This window comes from Tasmannia lanceolata, unplaced genomic scaffold (assembly GCF_043159265.1).
Source record: "Tasmannia lanceolata isolate RefF3 unplaced genomic scaffold, GAP_Taslan_0.1 ptg000007l, whole genome shotgun sequence".
Taxonomy (NCBI): Eukaryota; Viridiplantae; Streptophyta; class Magnoliopsida; order Canellales; family Winteraceae; genus Tasmannia; species Tasmannia lanceolata.
This window is the reverse complement of record NW_027518684.1, coordinates 2,356,035-2,370,084: the sequence shown is the minus strand read 5'-3', so window position 1 is coordinate 2,370,084 and position 14,050 is coordinate 2,356,035. Positions and strand designations below refer to the sequence as shown.

The window sequence follows — 14,050 nt, the reverse complement described above, 5'->3', positions numbered from 1 at the left end:
GGGCCCACTTATTAGATGGATTACTCTAATTGGTAGACCAAGTGGGGACCACACTGATTGTATGCAGGCGTTTTGGGAATTTCATAAAAGAGTATGAATAATTTGGTCAATCAGAAAAATATGAAGTGAAACTCTTTACTTTTCAGAAAAATAATTCAAGTGGTAACGTATTTTTCTGATTTCTTTGCTATTTAATAGAAAGATGTACGCTTCCTTAGCGTTTTGAAAAAGTACGTATTTTGATGATGTTGGATATTCAATTTATCACGAGATGAAATGAGTGCAACTCAATACCAATTTAGCGGATTTCATTTGGTTTCTCGTCGCTCCTCATCTTGTATTACCTCTGGGCTCTGGCAGTGGTTTTTCCGCAGCCCTCTTTCTGTCGCTACTAGTGGCCTGAAAGGAGGAGGTTTTTGTAGGGTGAGTGGTCTTCTAGAGTTCTACTCTTCTACTGCAGTATGTTTTTTTCCAAAAAAGTACTCTACAGTACGGGCCCCTCCATAGGATAATCCAAACCGTCCATTTGTTTGGCCAAAATGTAAATAGATTGTGCAATCCATCTATAGATCAGACATTTATAATCATCCTATTGAAAATGACTTTTTGTGGCACAACCTATATATGTTGTGGGCTAACAAATGGACGGCTTGGATCATCCTATGGAGTAGGCTAGGCAATAGCATATCTGCAATGGTTATACTGAACCAGTCAACCTTATTTCCACCCAAGAGCACCAACCAGTAAAAAAAATAATCCACAGAACTCCAGGGGCCTTAGTTTCGCATTTTGAGTTGGTTGTTTTTTAGTTTAATAATCAGTTTTGAGCTCATGATCGATTCTCAAAATAAAAAACCAACATAGCCCATGTTACCATGAACAAATTGACCTTGGCTTCTTGGCTTATTGCAAAATCGGAACAAATGGGGCCTGCTTTTAATCAGCAGCTAATCTTCATAAAATGTTCATTCTCTTGCCACAATTAAAATTCCGATTTTTTCATAGAATAGATTATTTGGGAGCCGTTTGGATACGCGGATTTTAGAATCCGGAATTTCTTTAAAATTGTAGCTAAGAGACGAGATGAATCGAACCAGCCGTCGTTTTTGATTTCTCGCCCTTCTTTCTAACAGCAAGAGAGTAGCAGATCCTCCCATATTTTCAAGTTTTAGAAATCTCAGGATGTAGGAGAGATTTATAAAACTTGACCAAGAAACGCTGTCAGGACAGCATACAGCTGCTTGATCAAGAACCCTCTTTTACACTGTTTTCAAATTAAAAACCTGGATTCTAAAATCCGCGTATCCAAACGGCCCCTCAGTGTTTTTAGGCTTACATATCAAAACATAAACAAAACCCAAAAATTAGCTCTCAGCAGCCCATTACATAATAAAAGACAAGATAAGTTCGCCTCCTTATCAAAACTGCGAATATCTTCGAGGTGTTTACCAGAACTCTCTCCTTTACATCTGTGTAAATTCACGAGATATTGTCGATGAACGAGAAATTACTAGATACGGTCTTCCTAACAATACATCATACATATATACCTCAATACATTTTCCCCTTTCTCCTTTCTGCGGTTGCGCTTCGTCGAGAGCGGATAAGGAAACCCCTTTTCAGACCACACAGTCAATCCAACAGTCCTACTCTCTCCAAATCGCCACGTGTCAATCACTGATCCCTCCATCTACGTACTCCCCTTCCTCCTCCATCCAACCCAACTCCATTAACCACGGTTAAAAAATTAAACCCTCTTTCTCCATTCCCATACAGATTAAAACCCTCATCCCTTCCAATCCTCACTGCCCTCTCTCTCTCTCTCTCTCTCTCTCTCTGAATTCTGAACTCTGAACTCTCCTTCTTTAATGGCTTCTCTGATCTCTCGTTTTCCTCTAATTAGTGTCCATCACTGCACTAATCATTAATTCTAATCAGTCTATAAACCCTAATTACCGTCCTTCCATGGCATATTCCTTTCCAGACGAAGTTCAGTCATTATAAACCCTAATATTTGCTTCTAATCAGTCTATAAAACCTAAACACCATCCTTCCATGGCGTATTCCTTTCCAGATGAAGTCTAGTCATTATAAACCCTAAACACCATCCTTCCATGGCGCATTCCTTTCCAGATGAAGTTCAGTCATTATAAACCCTAATCTTTGCTTCTAATCAGTCTATAAACGCTAATTACCGTCATTCCATGGCGTATTCCTTTCCAGAAGAAGTTCAGTCATTATAAGCCCTAATTTTTTCTTCTAATCAGTCTATAAACCCTAATTACCATCCTTCCATGGCATATTCCTTTCCAGACGAAGCTTAGTCATTATAAACCCTAATTTTTACTTATAATCAGTCTATAAACCCTAATCACCGTCCTTTCATGGCGTCTTTCTTTCCAGATGAAGTTCTAGAGCACATATTCTCATTAATCGAATCAGACAAATATCGGAACTCGATCTCTTTAGTCTGCAAATCATGGTTCAAGATCGAACGGTGTTGCAGGCACCGGATCTTCATCGGGAACTGCTATGCTGTGAGCCCTAGGATCGTGATCGGACGGTTCCCGGAGATCCGGTCGGTTTGTCTGAAGGGAAAGCCACATTTTGCGGATTTTGACCTAGTTCCGTACGATTGGGGAGGTGACGTGTACCCTTGGATCTCGGCCATGGCCGAGGCTTACCCTTGGTTAGAGGAACTTAGGTTGAAAAGGATGGTGGTTACTGATGAGAGCCTAGAGTTGCTATCTTGCGCTTTTAAGAATTTTAGGGTTTTGGTGCTTGTTTCTTGCGAGGGTTTCAGCACAAATGGACTTGCTTCCGTTGCAGCGAATTGCAGGTTTTTTTTTTCATTTTTCTAACATTCTATTTTCAGCAATTAGTAGGGTTTTTTTTTTTAATTAATTTGAGATAATTTGGAGGGTAAATTGTGGAAAATGGTAGATGTGATTTATTTTCATTTTTTTTCTTCTATTTTTTCTGCTAGTAGTAGGGTTTTTTTTTTTTTTTTGAAATAATTTGGAGGAATTGTGGAAGATGGTAGATGTGATTTCTTTTCATTTTTTTTTTCTATCTTTTCTGCTAGTAGTATGGTTTTTTTTTTTGTTTTTTTTGAGATAATTTGGAGGATAAAATGTGGAAAAATAGTAAAGGTGCTAATTTGGGTGTCTTTTGTGCCTACTTGTTTGTTTGCACTTGAAAGTTTTTTTAATCTCTTCCTTTTGGGTGTGGGTTTTTGAATTGCGAGCTCTACTAATCAAGAATTTTAGGGTTTTTTTTTTTTTTTTTTAAATTTTGATTGCATTTGAGGGGTTTTCTTTTAATCTCTCTCCCCTTTGGGTGTGGGTTTTGTATTGTGAGCACTAGTTGAAGGTGTTTCTATATTTCTTTTTTCCATTCAAAATTTTTAGCAATTCTGGTTTTTGTGTTTTTTTTTTAATGGTTGCAATTTCATTCAATGAGAAAAAGGAAGGCTGAGATGGTCCATCAACAAGTACAAAGAGAGCTGCACTATTTTAATTTTGATTTAATTTTAATTTTTTTAGACAATTTGGAGGGTACATGTGCCTTCTTGTTTGCCGTATCTCCACCTTGGGTTTGGATTTGTTTGCCGTATATCAAGAAAGACCCCCCGAATTGTGGGTCTTTCTTGATATCCTTCTTCCATTTCCATTTTTGGCAATTTCTTATTCCCGTTTTTTGTATCTTTATTTTGAGAGAATTTTGAGAGGAAATGTGAAAAATGGTTGAGTTTGTGATTTTGTGTCTTTTTGTTTGCTTGCTTTTGCGGATTTTGTCTCACCTTTTTTGGTAGTGGTTTGGGTTGAAACCCTACTGGTGAAGTTCCTTGTTGGTTTTGGGATTATTTTTTGGATTTAATTTTAATGGGTTGGGTATTTATTAATTTATTTTTTGGGAGGATTTTATTTGGTAGGAATTCGAAGGGATAACGTGGAAAGTCTAGTCATGATAATTTGGTTGCTTGTGCTTTTTAGACTTGTTATGGTTTTGCTGCTTTTCTTCTTTCTACAGTTATCCTTTTTGAATTCTTTTGGATTTTTGGACGGTTGTTGCTCTGGAACTTTTCTAGAATTATTAATAGAAGAGTTTTTATGTGGAGTCTGGGCATTTCTCTGCGTAATAATCCGGCTGCTGCCCAAGATATTTGATCCAGCGACGGCCGGTTTTCTAAGAGGGCTGTCATTGGATCAAATATCAAGGGCTGCACCTATGTCATAGCCCCAATACACGCGGCAGCACACCGACACCATATAATTTCACTTAATAGTAATGGGAAATGCTTTTCTTTTGTTTAATTTGTGGGATTATTTGATCTCGATTTTTTGGGTATTTTGTTCACTTAAATTTCTGCAAGTGATCCCCCCCGCCCTAAAAAAAAAAAAACTACAAGTAGATGATTGGCTTAGGAGCTGCTTTTTTTTATGTTTAGGGCTTTGAATCTTTCGGTATTCTCTTTCTCTTGTTTGGTAAAAATGCATTTTTTCTGCACAACTGTTGACAATAAAGTCCATTTGTATAGTAAACCAATGATACGTTTTCATCATCCTAGGATGGGACTTAAAATAGGTAGATGAACTTAAAATCTCAACAATCACCATGGATGGGACTTAGATTACAGAATTTAGCCATTTTCTGGTTTTCTTTGTAGTTTTGACTTTTGATTTAGATTGATGCTGTTTTATTGTTGTCCTATTTGTAATAGTGGTCAGTTAATTGTTGTTTAATCTCTTATTAGATTGCTTTGTTTTTGAGCCACATGTTCTTACTAATGTAGGAATCTGAGGGAGCTGGATTTACAGGAGAACAACGTGAACGATCAGCGTGGGCATTGGCTGAACAATTTTCCTGAGTCATGCACGTCTCTGGTGTCCCTCAATATTGCATGCCTCGAGGGTGAGGTGAGCTTCTCCGCCCTAGAACGATTGGTGGGAAGGTGCCCTAATCTCAAGGCCCTCAGGCTTAATCATGCCGTGCCTCTTGAAAAGCTGGGCAGTCTCCTCCGCCGTGCCCCACAACTGGTCGATCTGGGTACCGGTGCCTACTCAGCAGATCCCCGCCCAGAGCTCTACTCAAAACTAGCAGGTGCTTTTGAAGGATGCAAGAGGCTGAAGAGCCTATCTGGATTTTGGTCGGTGGTCCCTACATACCTTCCAGCCATATACTCAGTTTGTGCAGGGCTTACATCGTTGAATTTGAGTTATGCTACTATACAGGGCCCTGATCTTGTCAAGCTCGTTAGTCAGTGCCATAATCTGCAGCGCCTATTGGTATCCCCCTTTGATTCCATGAGTCTTTATTACTAGCATTGGTACTGCTGTTGCTTTTCATGAAGTGATTGTTGGCTTCCTTCTTATTGTTAGATTTTGTTAAAAGAAACAGGAGAACTTGTGGATTTTGTGAATTTAATGAATCTATTATAATCAATTAGTCAGTGTAGCGTTCTTTTATGGCCCTGTTCTTTTAAGATTATGACAACCAATTGTAAGTGCTAAACCAATTATTGGACTCAAATTTAAACGTAATTTTGAATCCACTAATCAGTTTAGCACTCACAATCGGCTGTCATAGTACATGTTCCTCGACGCTGAGGACATCCTCGAAGGGCAGGGGATTTCGTGACATTTTTGATTGGCTGTCTTGTGTTTCTAATACTCATAATCTTAAACGAACATGGCCTAAATTTCATGGTTCTGCGGGTTTATGAAGTGCTCCTTCGTTCACAAACCAAATATGTTCTGCAATTTAACTTCAAGAAATAACATGATGCAGGTGCTAGATTACATCGAAGATATTGGTCTCGATGCTGTGGCTGCATCTTGCAAGTACTTGCAAGAGCTCCGTGTGTTCCCATCCGATCCATATGGTGTAGGGCAGCCAGTTGCTCTTACAGAACGGGGCCTCGTCACTGTCTCTGCTGGTTGCCCAATGCTCTACTCCGTCCTCTACTTCTGCCATCAAATGTCCAATGATGCCCTCCTCACTGTTGCCAGGAACCGCCCTAACCTGACCCGGTTTCATTTGTGTATTATTGAGCCACAGACACCAGACTATCTCACCCAACAAGCATTTGACATGGGTTTCGGAGCTATTGTTAAATCTTGCAAGAACCTTCAGCGTCTCTCCCTCTCTGGTTTCCTCACTGATAAAGTGTTCGAGTATATTGGAAGCCATGCCAATCAACTAGAAATGCTCTCGGTGGCATTCGCTGGGGACAGCGATTTGGGCCTTCACCATGTGTTATCTGGATGCAAGAGCCTTCGGAAACTGGAGATTAGGGACTGCCCCTTTGGCGATAAGGCCCTATTGGCCAATGCTGCCAAGTTTGAGACAATGCGATCCCTTTGGATGTCATCGTGCTCGGTGAGCTTTGGAGCATGTAAATTGCTGGCGCAAAAGATGCCTAGGCTCAACGTTGAAGTGATTGATGACAGATCAACGCCCGACTCCTTACCGGATAATTGCCCTGTTGAGAAACTCTACATTTATAGGGCAGTTTCTGGGCCAAGATCTGATATGCCAGACTTTGTCCGAACCATGTAGCGCAAGAGTTGCAACTTCTTTAACAAGCCCACTAGTCATGAAACCTTGCAGGGCAGATATGGGCTTTATTTTCTTTTCCTTATTTATCTTTCAATTTTCAGAAGATGATTAAGCTGCATCAAACGAGTTGATCAAATTGTTGCGATGACTAGTGGTAATTAAGAGGCTAAAATGTTGGGATGTCATTTCTTTTATTACTTGGCGGAACACGGTAAATGAGTCAGCAGTGAATAAAGAGATTTGTCTGTTAGTTTTTTTTGCATGGAGATCTGTTTGTTTGCAAGGATTCTTGTATACTTAGTTCAGATGTGCAGAATTTTTTTCCAAAGCAGTGCATTTGTATTTGAGTCTGTCTTAGAAATTCCAATTTCTTTCTTTTTCTCTTTCAGTGGAAATGATAGTTGTCATTTCTCAGATTTCAAAACCTACAGAGCCTTAAATAAAATTGGTCCTTTTGAAAATTGCCTTTTTTCCATTAAAAATTCACCACGTGGCAGCGTTTGAGTGAGCCATGTTATGGTAAGGAGAATGGACGAACCTCCACCGCTTTGGACCAAAGTTTTGTACATTCTTATGGTTAATTATAATCATCGACGATTAATACAAATACATTTATTAAAGTTTAAAGAAAAAAGGAATTCACATGAGAGCATTTACAGATACATCCTTCCTGAACTGAAAATACTTCAATAGCATGTTTCATAAAGTTGAATAAAATTAAAAATAATGAAAACAAGAACACAGCGTACCAAAAATATCCAATCAATGAAAAAGATTTTTTCTTTAAAAAAAATATAGGAAAAAATCCAAAAAAATAAAAGCAAGTCCAGATTATCTTAAAACCTGTAATTACTATTTAATGTAATTTGATTTGATAGGGGGAGAGAGAGAGGGGGAGAGGGAGAGAGAAAAACGTATAGTGACGGGCATTCTCGTCCAAACAACTTTACATTAGTCATTTCCGAGTCTCCCCCCTTGACAGGTCATTGTCATATCAGAGGCATTTTTTTTGGTTATTTTCTCATTATATTTTTATAATTTTTCTAATAATTTTTATAAAAAAAAAATAATAGAAAAATTTATTTAATAATATTAAATTATTATTAAAATTTTAAATAAATAATAAATTTTTATTATTAAATTCAATTAATAATTATTTTTTATTATTAATTTATTAATAAATATTTTAACATAATTATTTTTTTAAATAATTTTTTTAAAAAATTCATTTTAAAAATAAATAAATTTTATTTAATTAAAATTTTTTATTTAATAATAAATTAATTTTTTTATATTTAAAAAAAATTTAATAAATTTTTTTTATTTTATTTATAATTAAATTTTTATTTTTTTAAAATATTTTATTTAATAATATAATTAAGTTTTTTTTATTTGTGTTTTTTAGAGCTTTTTTGCAAGTAAGGTAACCCTCAGACAGCTGTTTAAAAACTAAAAGATAAGATTAGTGCAATTATTAACACATGGTAGTGCCAATATCAGGGCCTAAGTATTAAAGGGAAAAAAAATTAGGAAAACGCTGAGGGATTGCCCAAGTATAGGGGTGTAAACGAGCCGAGCCGAGCTTGGCCAGGCTCGGCTCGGCTCGTTAAGCTCATAAGTGAGGCTCGGCTCGGGCTCGGGCTCGAACCAGGCTCGGCTCAGCTCGTACAGGCTCGCGAGCCTTACCGAGCTTGGGTTATAATATGTTCACACCCAACATCTTCCCTAGACAGCCCTACTAGTGTAATTTGACTACTTTTTTTACACTATGGGGGGTGGTCCTAGTAACAATTAGGGTTCCAAAAATGAAGTGACATATTTTGCCCCCCCTTTCACTCCATGGACAACCCTTTTAATGTATATATTAATATATAATATATATATATATATATATATATATTTAAATATATTAAATTCTTAACGAGCTTTAACGAGCCGAGCCGAGCCTGGCCTAACTCGGGCTCGGCTCAGCTCGTTAAGGATTCGAGCCGAGCTCGAGCGAGCCTCCGAGCCCGAGCCAAAATTGACACCCTTACCCAAGTAAGCTATTTTCGGAGAAGACTTACCGCTGATGAACCTTTAAAGCTAATGATATTTTCGTAGAAAACTTCCAAGAGTGAGAAACCTCTAAAGAAACCATTTTAAGTATAATGATCCAAACCCTACATATTTGAGGCATGGAAATTGAAATGGAGGGTTTGGATCATCTAATTGTATTATCCCTATTTTTAAAAATTAATGTTGCAATTTATTTTTGAAAAACTCCACTCTTAATCCTTACCAGTGCAACCAAAAGTTTGAGAATGAAGCCCATCAACCCCGAAAACCAGCCATAACTAACCTTCATCTGTTTGAGATGTGAGCCCCGGCATAAGCCATTCGACAATATGGCTAAAATTGTGAAGCACAATTCAGATTACCACAAAAATCTTCCAATAATCTGTGAAGATTGTGGCAATGCTCACAAGGACGAAAACGATCTCGTCAATCACATCGAGAAAGGATATTGCGAGAAGGCGGTTGTCTATATCCCCAAGAGAGTGACGCCAACGGATCACGACAAGGATGATGGAGCCAGCAACACCGGAGGAGGAGGTTCAACAAAAATGTCAATCGTGAAAGGCCCCAACAAGTTTGGGGTGCATACTGTGCCGGTTAACAGGGGGAAAGGACTGGGCTCTTCCTCTTCAATGGTCGGGGGCTTGTCCCCGAGCCATCCCAAATCTCTTAGTCGCACTTTCCCTCCCATGAAAGGGGAGAGTGAGTTGCCTTCCTCAATTTGGTTATGTTTTTCAACTTGCTCTATGGCTATTTGACTTTCTGTAACGTACATGTGGTGTGTGTCTTGTTGTTGTTGTTGTCATTGTCGTCGTCGTCGTCGTACGTGTGGTGTTTTGTCGTTTGGATTACAAGCTTTGATTTAATGCTAAATGTGTTTTATATCTTGTTGTCTTCTATTTTTTAAATGGTCATTTCTCAGATTTCAAAACCTACAGAGCCTTAAATAAAATTGGTCTTTTTGAAAATTGCCTTTTTCCATTAAAAATCCACCACGTGGCAGCGTTTGAGTGAGCCATGTTATGGTAAGGAGAATGGACGAACCTCCACCGCTTTGGACCAAAATTTTGTACGTTCTTATGGTTAATTATAATCATCGACGATTAATACAAATTCATTTATTAAAGTTTAAAGAAAAAAAAGAATTCACATGAGAGCATTTACAGATACATCCTTACTGAACTGAAAATACTTCAATAGCATGTTTCATAAAGTTGAATAAAATTAAAAATAATGAAAACAAGAACACAGCGTATGAAAAATATCCAATCAATGAAAAAGATTTTTTTTAAAAAAAGGATAGGAAAAAATCCAAAAAAATAAAAGCAAGTCCAGATTATCTTAAAACCTGTAATTACTTTTTAATGTAATTTGATTTGATAAGGGGAGGGAGAGGGAGAGAGAAAAACGTATAGTGATGGGCATTCTCGTCAAAACAACTTTACATCGGTCATTTCCGAGTCTCCCCCCTTGACAGGTCATTCTCATATCAGAGGCATTTTTTTTTGTTATTTTCTCATTATATTCTTATAATTTTTCTTATTAATTTAATTTAATAATTTTTATAAAAAAAAATTAATAGAAAAATTTATTTAATAATATTAAATTATTATTAAAATTTTAAATAAATAATAAATTTTTATTATTAAATTTAATTATTAATTATTTATTATTATTAATTTATTTAATAAATATTTTAACATAATTATTATTTTTTAAATAATTTTTTTATTTTTAATTTTTTTTTAAAAAATCATTTTAAAAATAATTAAATTTTATTTAATTAAATATTTTTATTTAATAATATAATTAATTTTTTTATATTTAATAAAAAAATTTATTTTAATTTATAATTAAAATTTATTTTTTTAAAATATTTTATTTAATAATATAATTAAGTTTTTTTTTTATTTGTGTTTTTTTAAAGCTTGTTTGCAAGATTTGTTATATTCTCATATCAGACAGCTGTTTAAAAACTAAAAGATAAGATTATTGCAAATATTAACACATGGTAGTGCCAATATCAGGGCCTAAGTATTAAAGGGAAAAAAATTAGGAAAACGCTGAAGGATTGCCCAAGTATAGGGGTGTAAACGAGCCGAGCCGAGCTTTGGCCAGGCTTGGCTCGGCTCGTTAAGCTCATAAGTGAGGCTCGGCTCGGGCTCGGGCTCGAACCAGGCTCGGCTCGGCTCGTACAGGCTCGCGAGCCTTACCGAGCTTGGGTTATAATATGTTCACACCCCACATCTTCCCTAGACAGCCCTACTAGTGTAATTTGACTACTTTTTTTACACTATGGGGGGTGGTCCTAGTAACAAATAGGGTTCAAAAAATGAAGTGACATATTTTGCCCCCCCCCCTTTCACTCCATGGACAACCCTTTTAATGTATATATTAATATATAATATATATATATATTTAAATATATTAAATTCTTAACGAGCTTTAACGAGCCGAGTCGAGCCTGGCCTAACTCGGGCTCGGCTCGTTAAGCTTAACGAGCCGACTCGGCTCGTTAAGGATTCGAGCCGAGCTCGAGCGAGCCTCCGAGCCCGAGCCAAAATTGACACCCTTACCCAAGTAAGCTATTTTCGGAGAAGACTTACCACTGATGAACCTTTAAAGGTAATGATATTTTCGTAGAAAACTTCCAGGAGTGAGAAACCTCTAACGAAACCATTTTAAGTATAATGATCCAAACCCAACATATTTTAGGCATGGAAATTGAAATGGAAGGTTTTGCTCATCTAATTGTATTATCCCTACTTTCTGTAACGTACATGTGGTGTGTGTCTTGTTGTTGTTGTTGTCGTTGTCGTCGTCGTCGTCGTACGTGTGGTGTGTTGTTATTTGTCGTTTGGATTACAAGCTTTGATTTAATGCTAAAGGTGTTTTATATCTTGTTGTCTTCTATTTTTTAAATAGTCATTTCTCAGATTTCAAAACCTACAGAGCCTTAAATAAAATTGGTCCTTTTAAAAATTGCCTTTTTCCATTAAAAATTCACCACGTGACAGCGTTTGAGTGAGCCATGTTATTGTAAGGAGAATGGACGAACCTCCACCGCTTTGGACCAAAGTTTTGTACATTCTTATGGTTAATTATAATCATCGACGATTAATACAAATTCATTTATTAAAGTTTAAAGAAAAAAGAAATTCACATGAGAGCATTTACAGATACATCCTTACTGAACTGAAAAATACTTCAATAGCAAGTTTCATAAAGTTGAATAAAATTAAAAATAATGAAAATAAGAACACATCGTACTAAAAATATCCAATCAATGAAAAAGATTTGTTTTAAAAAAAGGATAGGAAAAAATCCAAAAAAATAAAAGCAAGTCCAGATTATCTTAAAACCTGTAATTACTTTTTAATGTAATTTGATTTGATAGGGGGAGAGAGAGAGAGGGAGAGGAAGAGAGAAAAACGTATAGTGATGGGCATTCTCGTCAAAACAACTTTACATCGGTCATTTCCGAGTCTCCCCCCTTGACAGGTCATTCTCATATCAGAGGCTTTTTTTTTTTGTTATTTTCTCATTATATTCTTATAATTTTTCTTATTAATTTAATTTACTAATTTTTATAAAAAAAAATTAATAGAAAAATTTATTTAATAATATTAAATTATTATTAAAATTTTAAATAAATAATAAATTTTTATTATTAAATTTAATTATTAATTATTTATTATTATTATTTTATTTAATAAATATTTTAACATAATTAATTTTTTTAAATAAATTTTTTTTTAATTTTTTTTAAAAAATTCATTTCAAAAATAATTAAATTTTATTTAAATATTTTTATTTAATAATATAATTAATTTTTTTATATTTAAAAAAAATTTAATAAAAAAATTTTATTTTAATTTATAGTTAAATTTTATTTTTTTAAAATATTTTATTTAATAATATAATTAAGTTTTTTTTTTATTTGTGTTTTTTAGAGCTTTTTTGCAAGTATGGTAACCCTCAGACAGCTGTTTAAAAACTAAAAGATAAGATTATTGCAATTATTAACACATAGTAGTGCCAATATCAGGGCCTAAGTATTAAAGGGAAAAAAAATTAGGAAAACGCTGAGAGATTGCCCAAGTATAGGGGTGTAAACGAGCCGAGCCGAGCTCGGCTCGGCTCGCGAGCCTTACCGAGCTTGGGTTATAATATGTTCACACCCCACATCTTCCCTAGACAGCCCTACTAATGTAATTTGACTACTTTTTTTACACTATGGGGGGTGGTCCTAGTAACAAATGGGGTTCCAAAAATGAAGTGACATATTTTGCCCCCCCTTTCACTCCATGGACAACCCTTTTAATGTATATATTAATATATAATATATATATTTAAATATATTAAATTCTTAACGAGCTTTAACGAGCCGAGCCGAGCCGAGCCTGGCCTAACTCGGGCTCGGCTCGGCTCGTTAAGGATTCGAGCCGAGCTCGAGCGAGCCTCCGAGCCCAAGCCAAAATTGACACCCTTACCCAAGTAAGCTATTTTCGGAGAAGACTTACCGCTGATGAACCTTTAAAGCTAATTATATTTTCGTAGAAAACTTCCAGGAGTGAGAAACCCCTAAAGAAACCATTTTAAGTATAATGATCCAAACCCTACATATTTGAGGCATGGAAATTGAAATGGAGGGTTTGGATCATCTAATTGTATTATCCCTATTTTTAAAAATTAATGTTGCAATTTATTTTTGAAAAACTCCACTCTTAATCCTTACCAGTGCAACCAAAAGTTTGAGAATGAAGCCCATCAACCCCGAAAACCAGCCATAACTAACCTTCATCTGTTTGAGATGTGAGCCCCGGCATAAGCCATTTGACAATATGGCTAAAATTGTGAAGCACAATTCAGATTATCACAAAAATCTTCCAATAATCTGTGAAGATTGTGGCAATGCGCACAAGGACGAAAACGATCTCGTCAATCACAACGAGAAAGGATATTGCGAGAAGGCGGTTGTCTATATCCCCAAGGGAGTGACGCCAACGGATCACGACAAGGATGATGGAGCCAGCAGCACCGGAGGAGGAGGTTCAACAAAAATGTCAATCGTGAAAGGCCCCAACAAGTTTGGGGTGCATGCTGTGCCGGATAAGAGGGGGAAAGGACTGGGCTCTTCCTCTTCAATGGTCGGGGGCTTGTCCCCGAGCCATCCCAAATCTCTTAGTCGCACTTTCCCTCCCATGAAAGGGGAGAGTGAGTTGCCTTCCTCAATTTGGTTATGTTTTTCAACTTGCTCTATGCCTATTTGACTTTGTGTCACGTACATGTGGTGTGTGTCTTGTTGTTGTTGTTGTCGTTGTCGCCGTCGTCGTCGTACATGTGGTGTGTTGTTGTTTGTCGTTTGGATTACTAGCTTTGATTTAATGCTAAAGGTGTTTTATATCTTGTTGTCTTCTATTTTTTAAAT

At 36.1% G+C, this 14,050-nt stretch overlaps 1 protein-coding gene across 1 annotated transcript; it reads left to right on the top strand.

Annotated features, from left to right (window-relative positions):
* Positions 1 to 2,095: 2,095 nt before the first annotated feature.
* LOC143881395 (protein TRANSPORT INHIBITOR RESPONSE 1-like) lies at positions 2,096 to 6,911 on the top strand. The gene is made up of 3 exons (XM_077384436.1): positions 2,096 to 2,839; positions 4,796 to 5,288; positions 5,791 to 6,911. Exons 1-3 carry the CDS (start codon positions 2,385 to 2,387, stop codon positions 6,559 to 6,561), a joined length of 1,719 nt encoding a protein of 572 aa, XP_077240551.1. The 5' UTR covers positions 2,096 to 2,384; the 3' UTR covers positions 6,562 to 6,911.
* Positions 6,912 to 14,050: the final 7,139 nt, after the last annotated feature.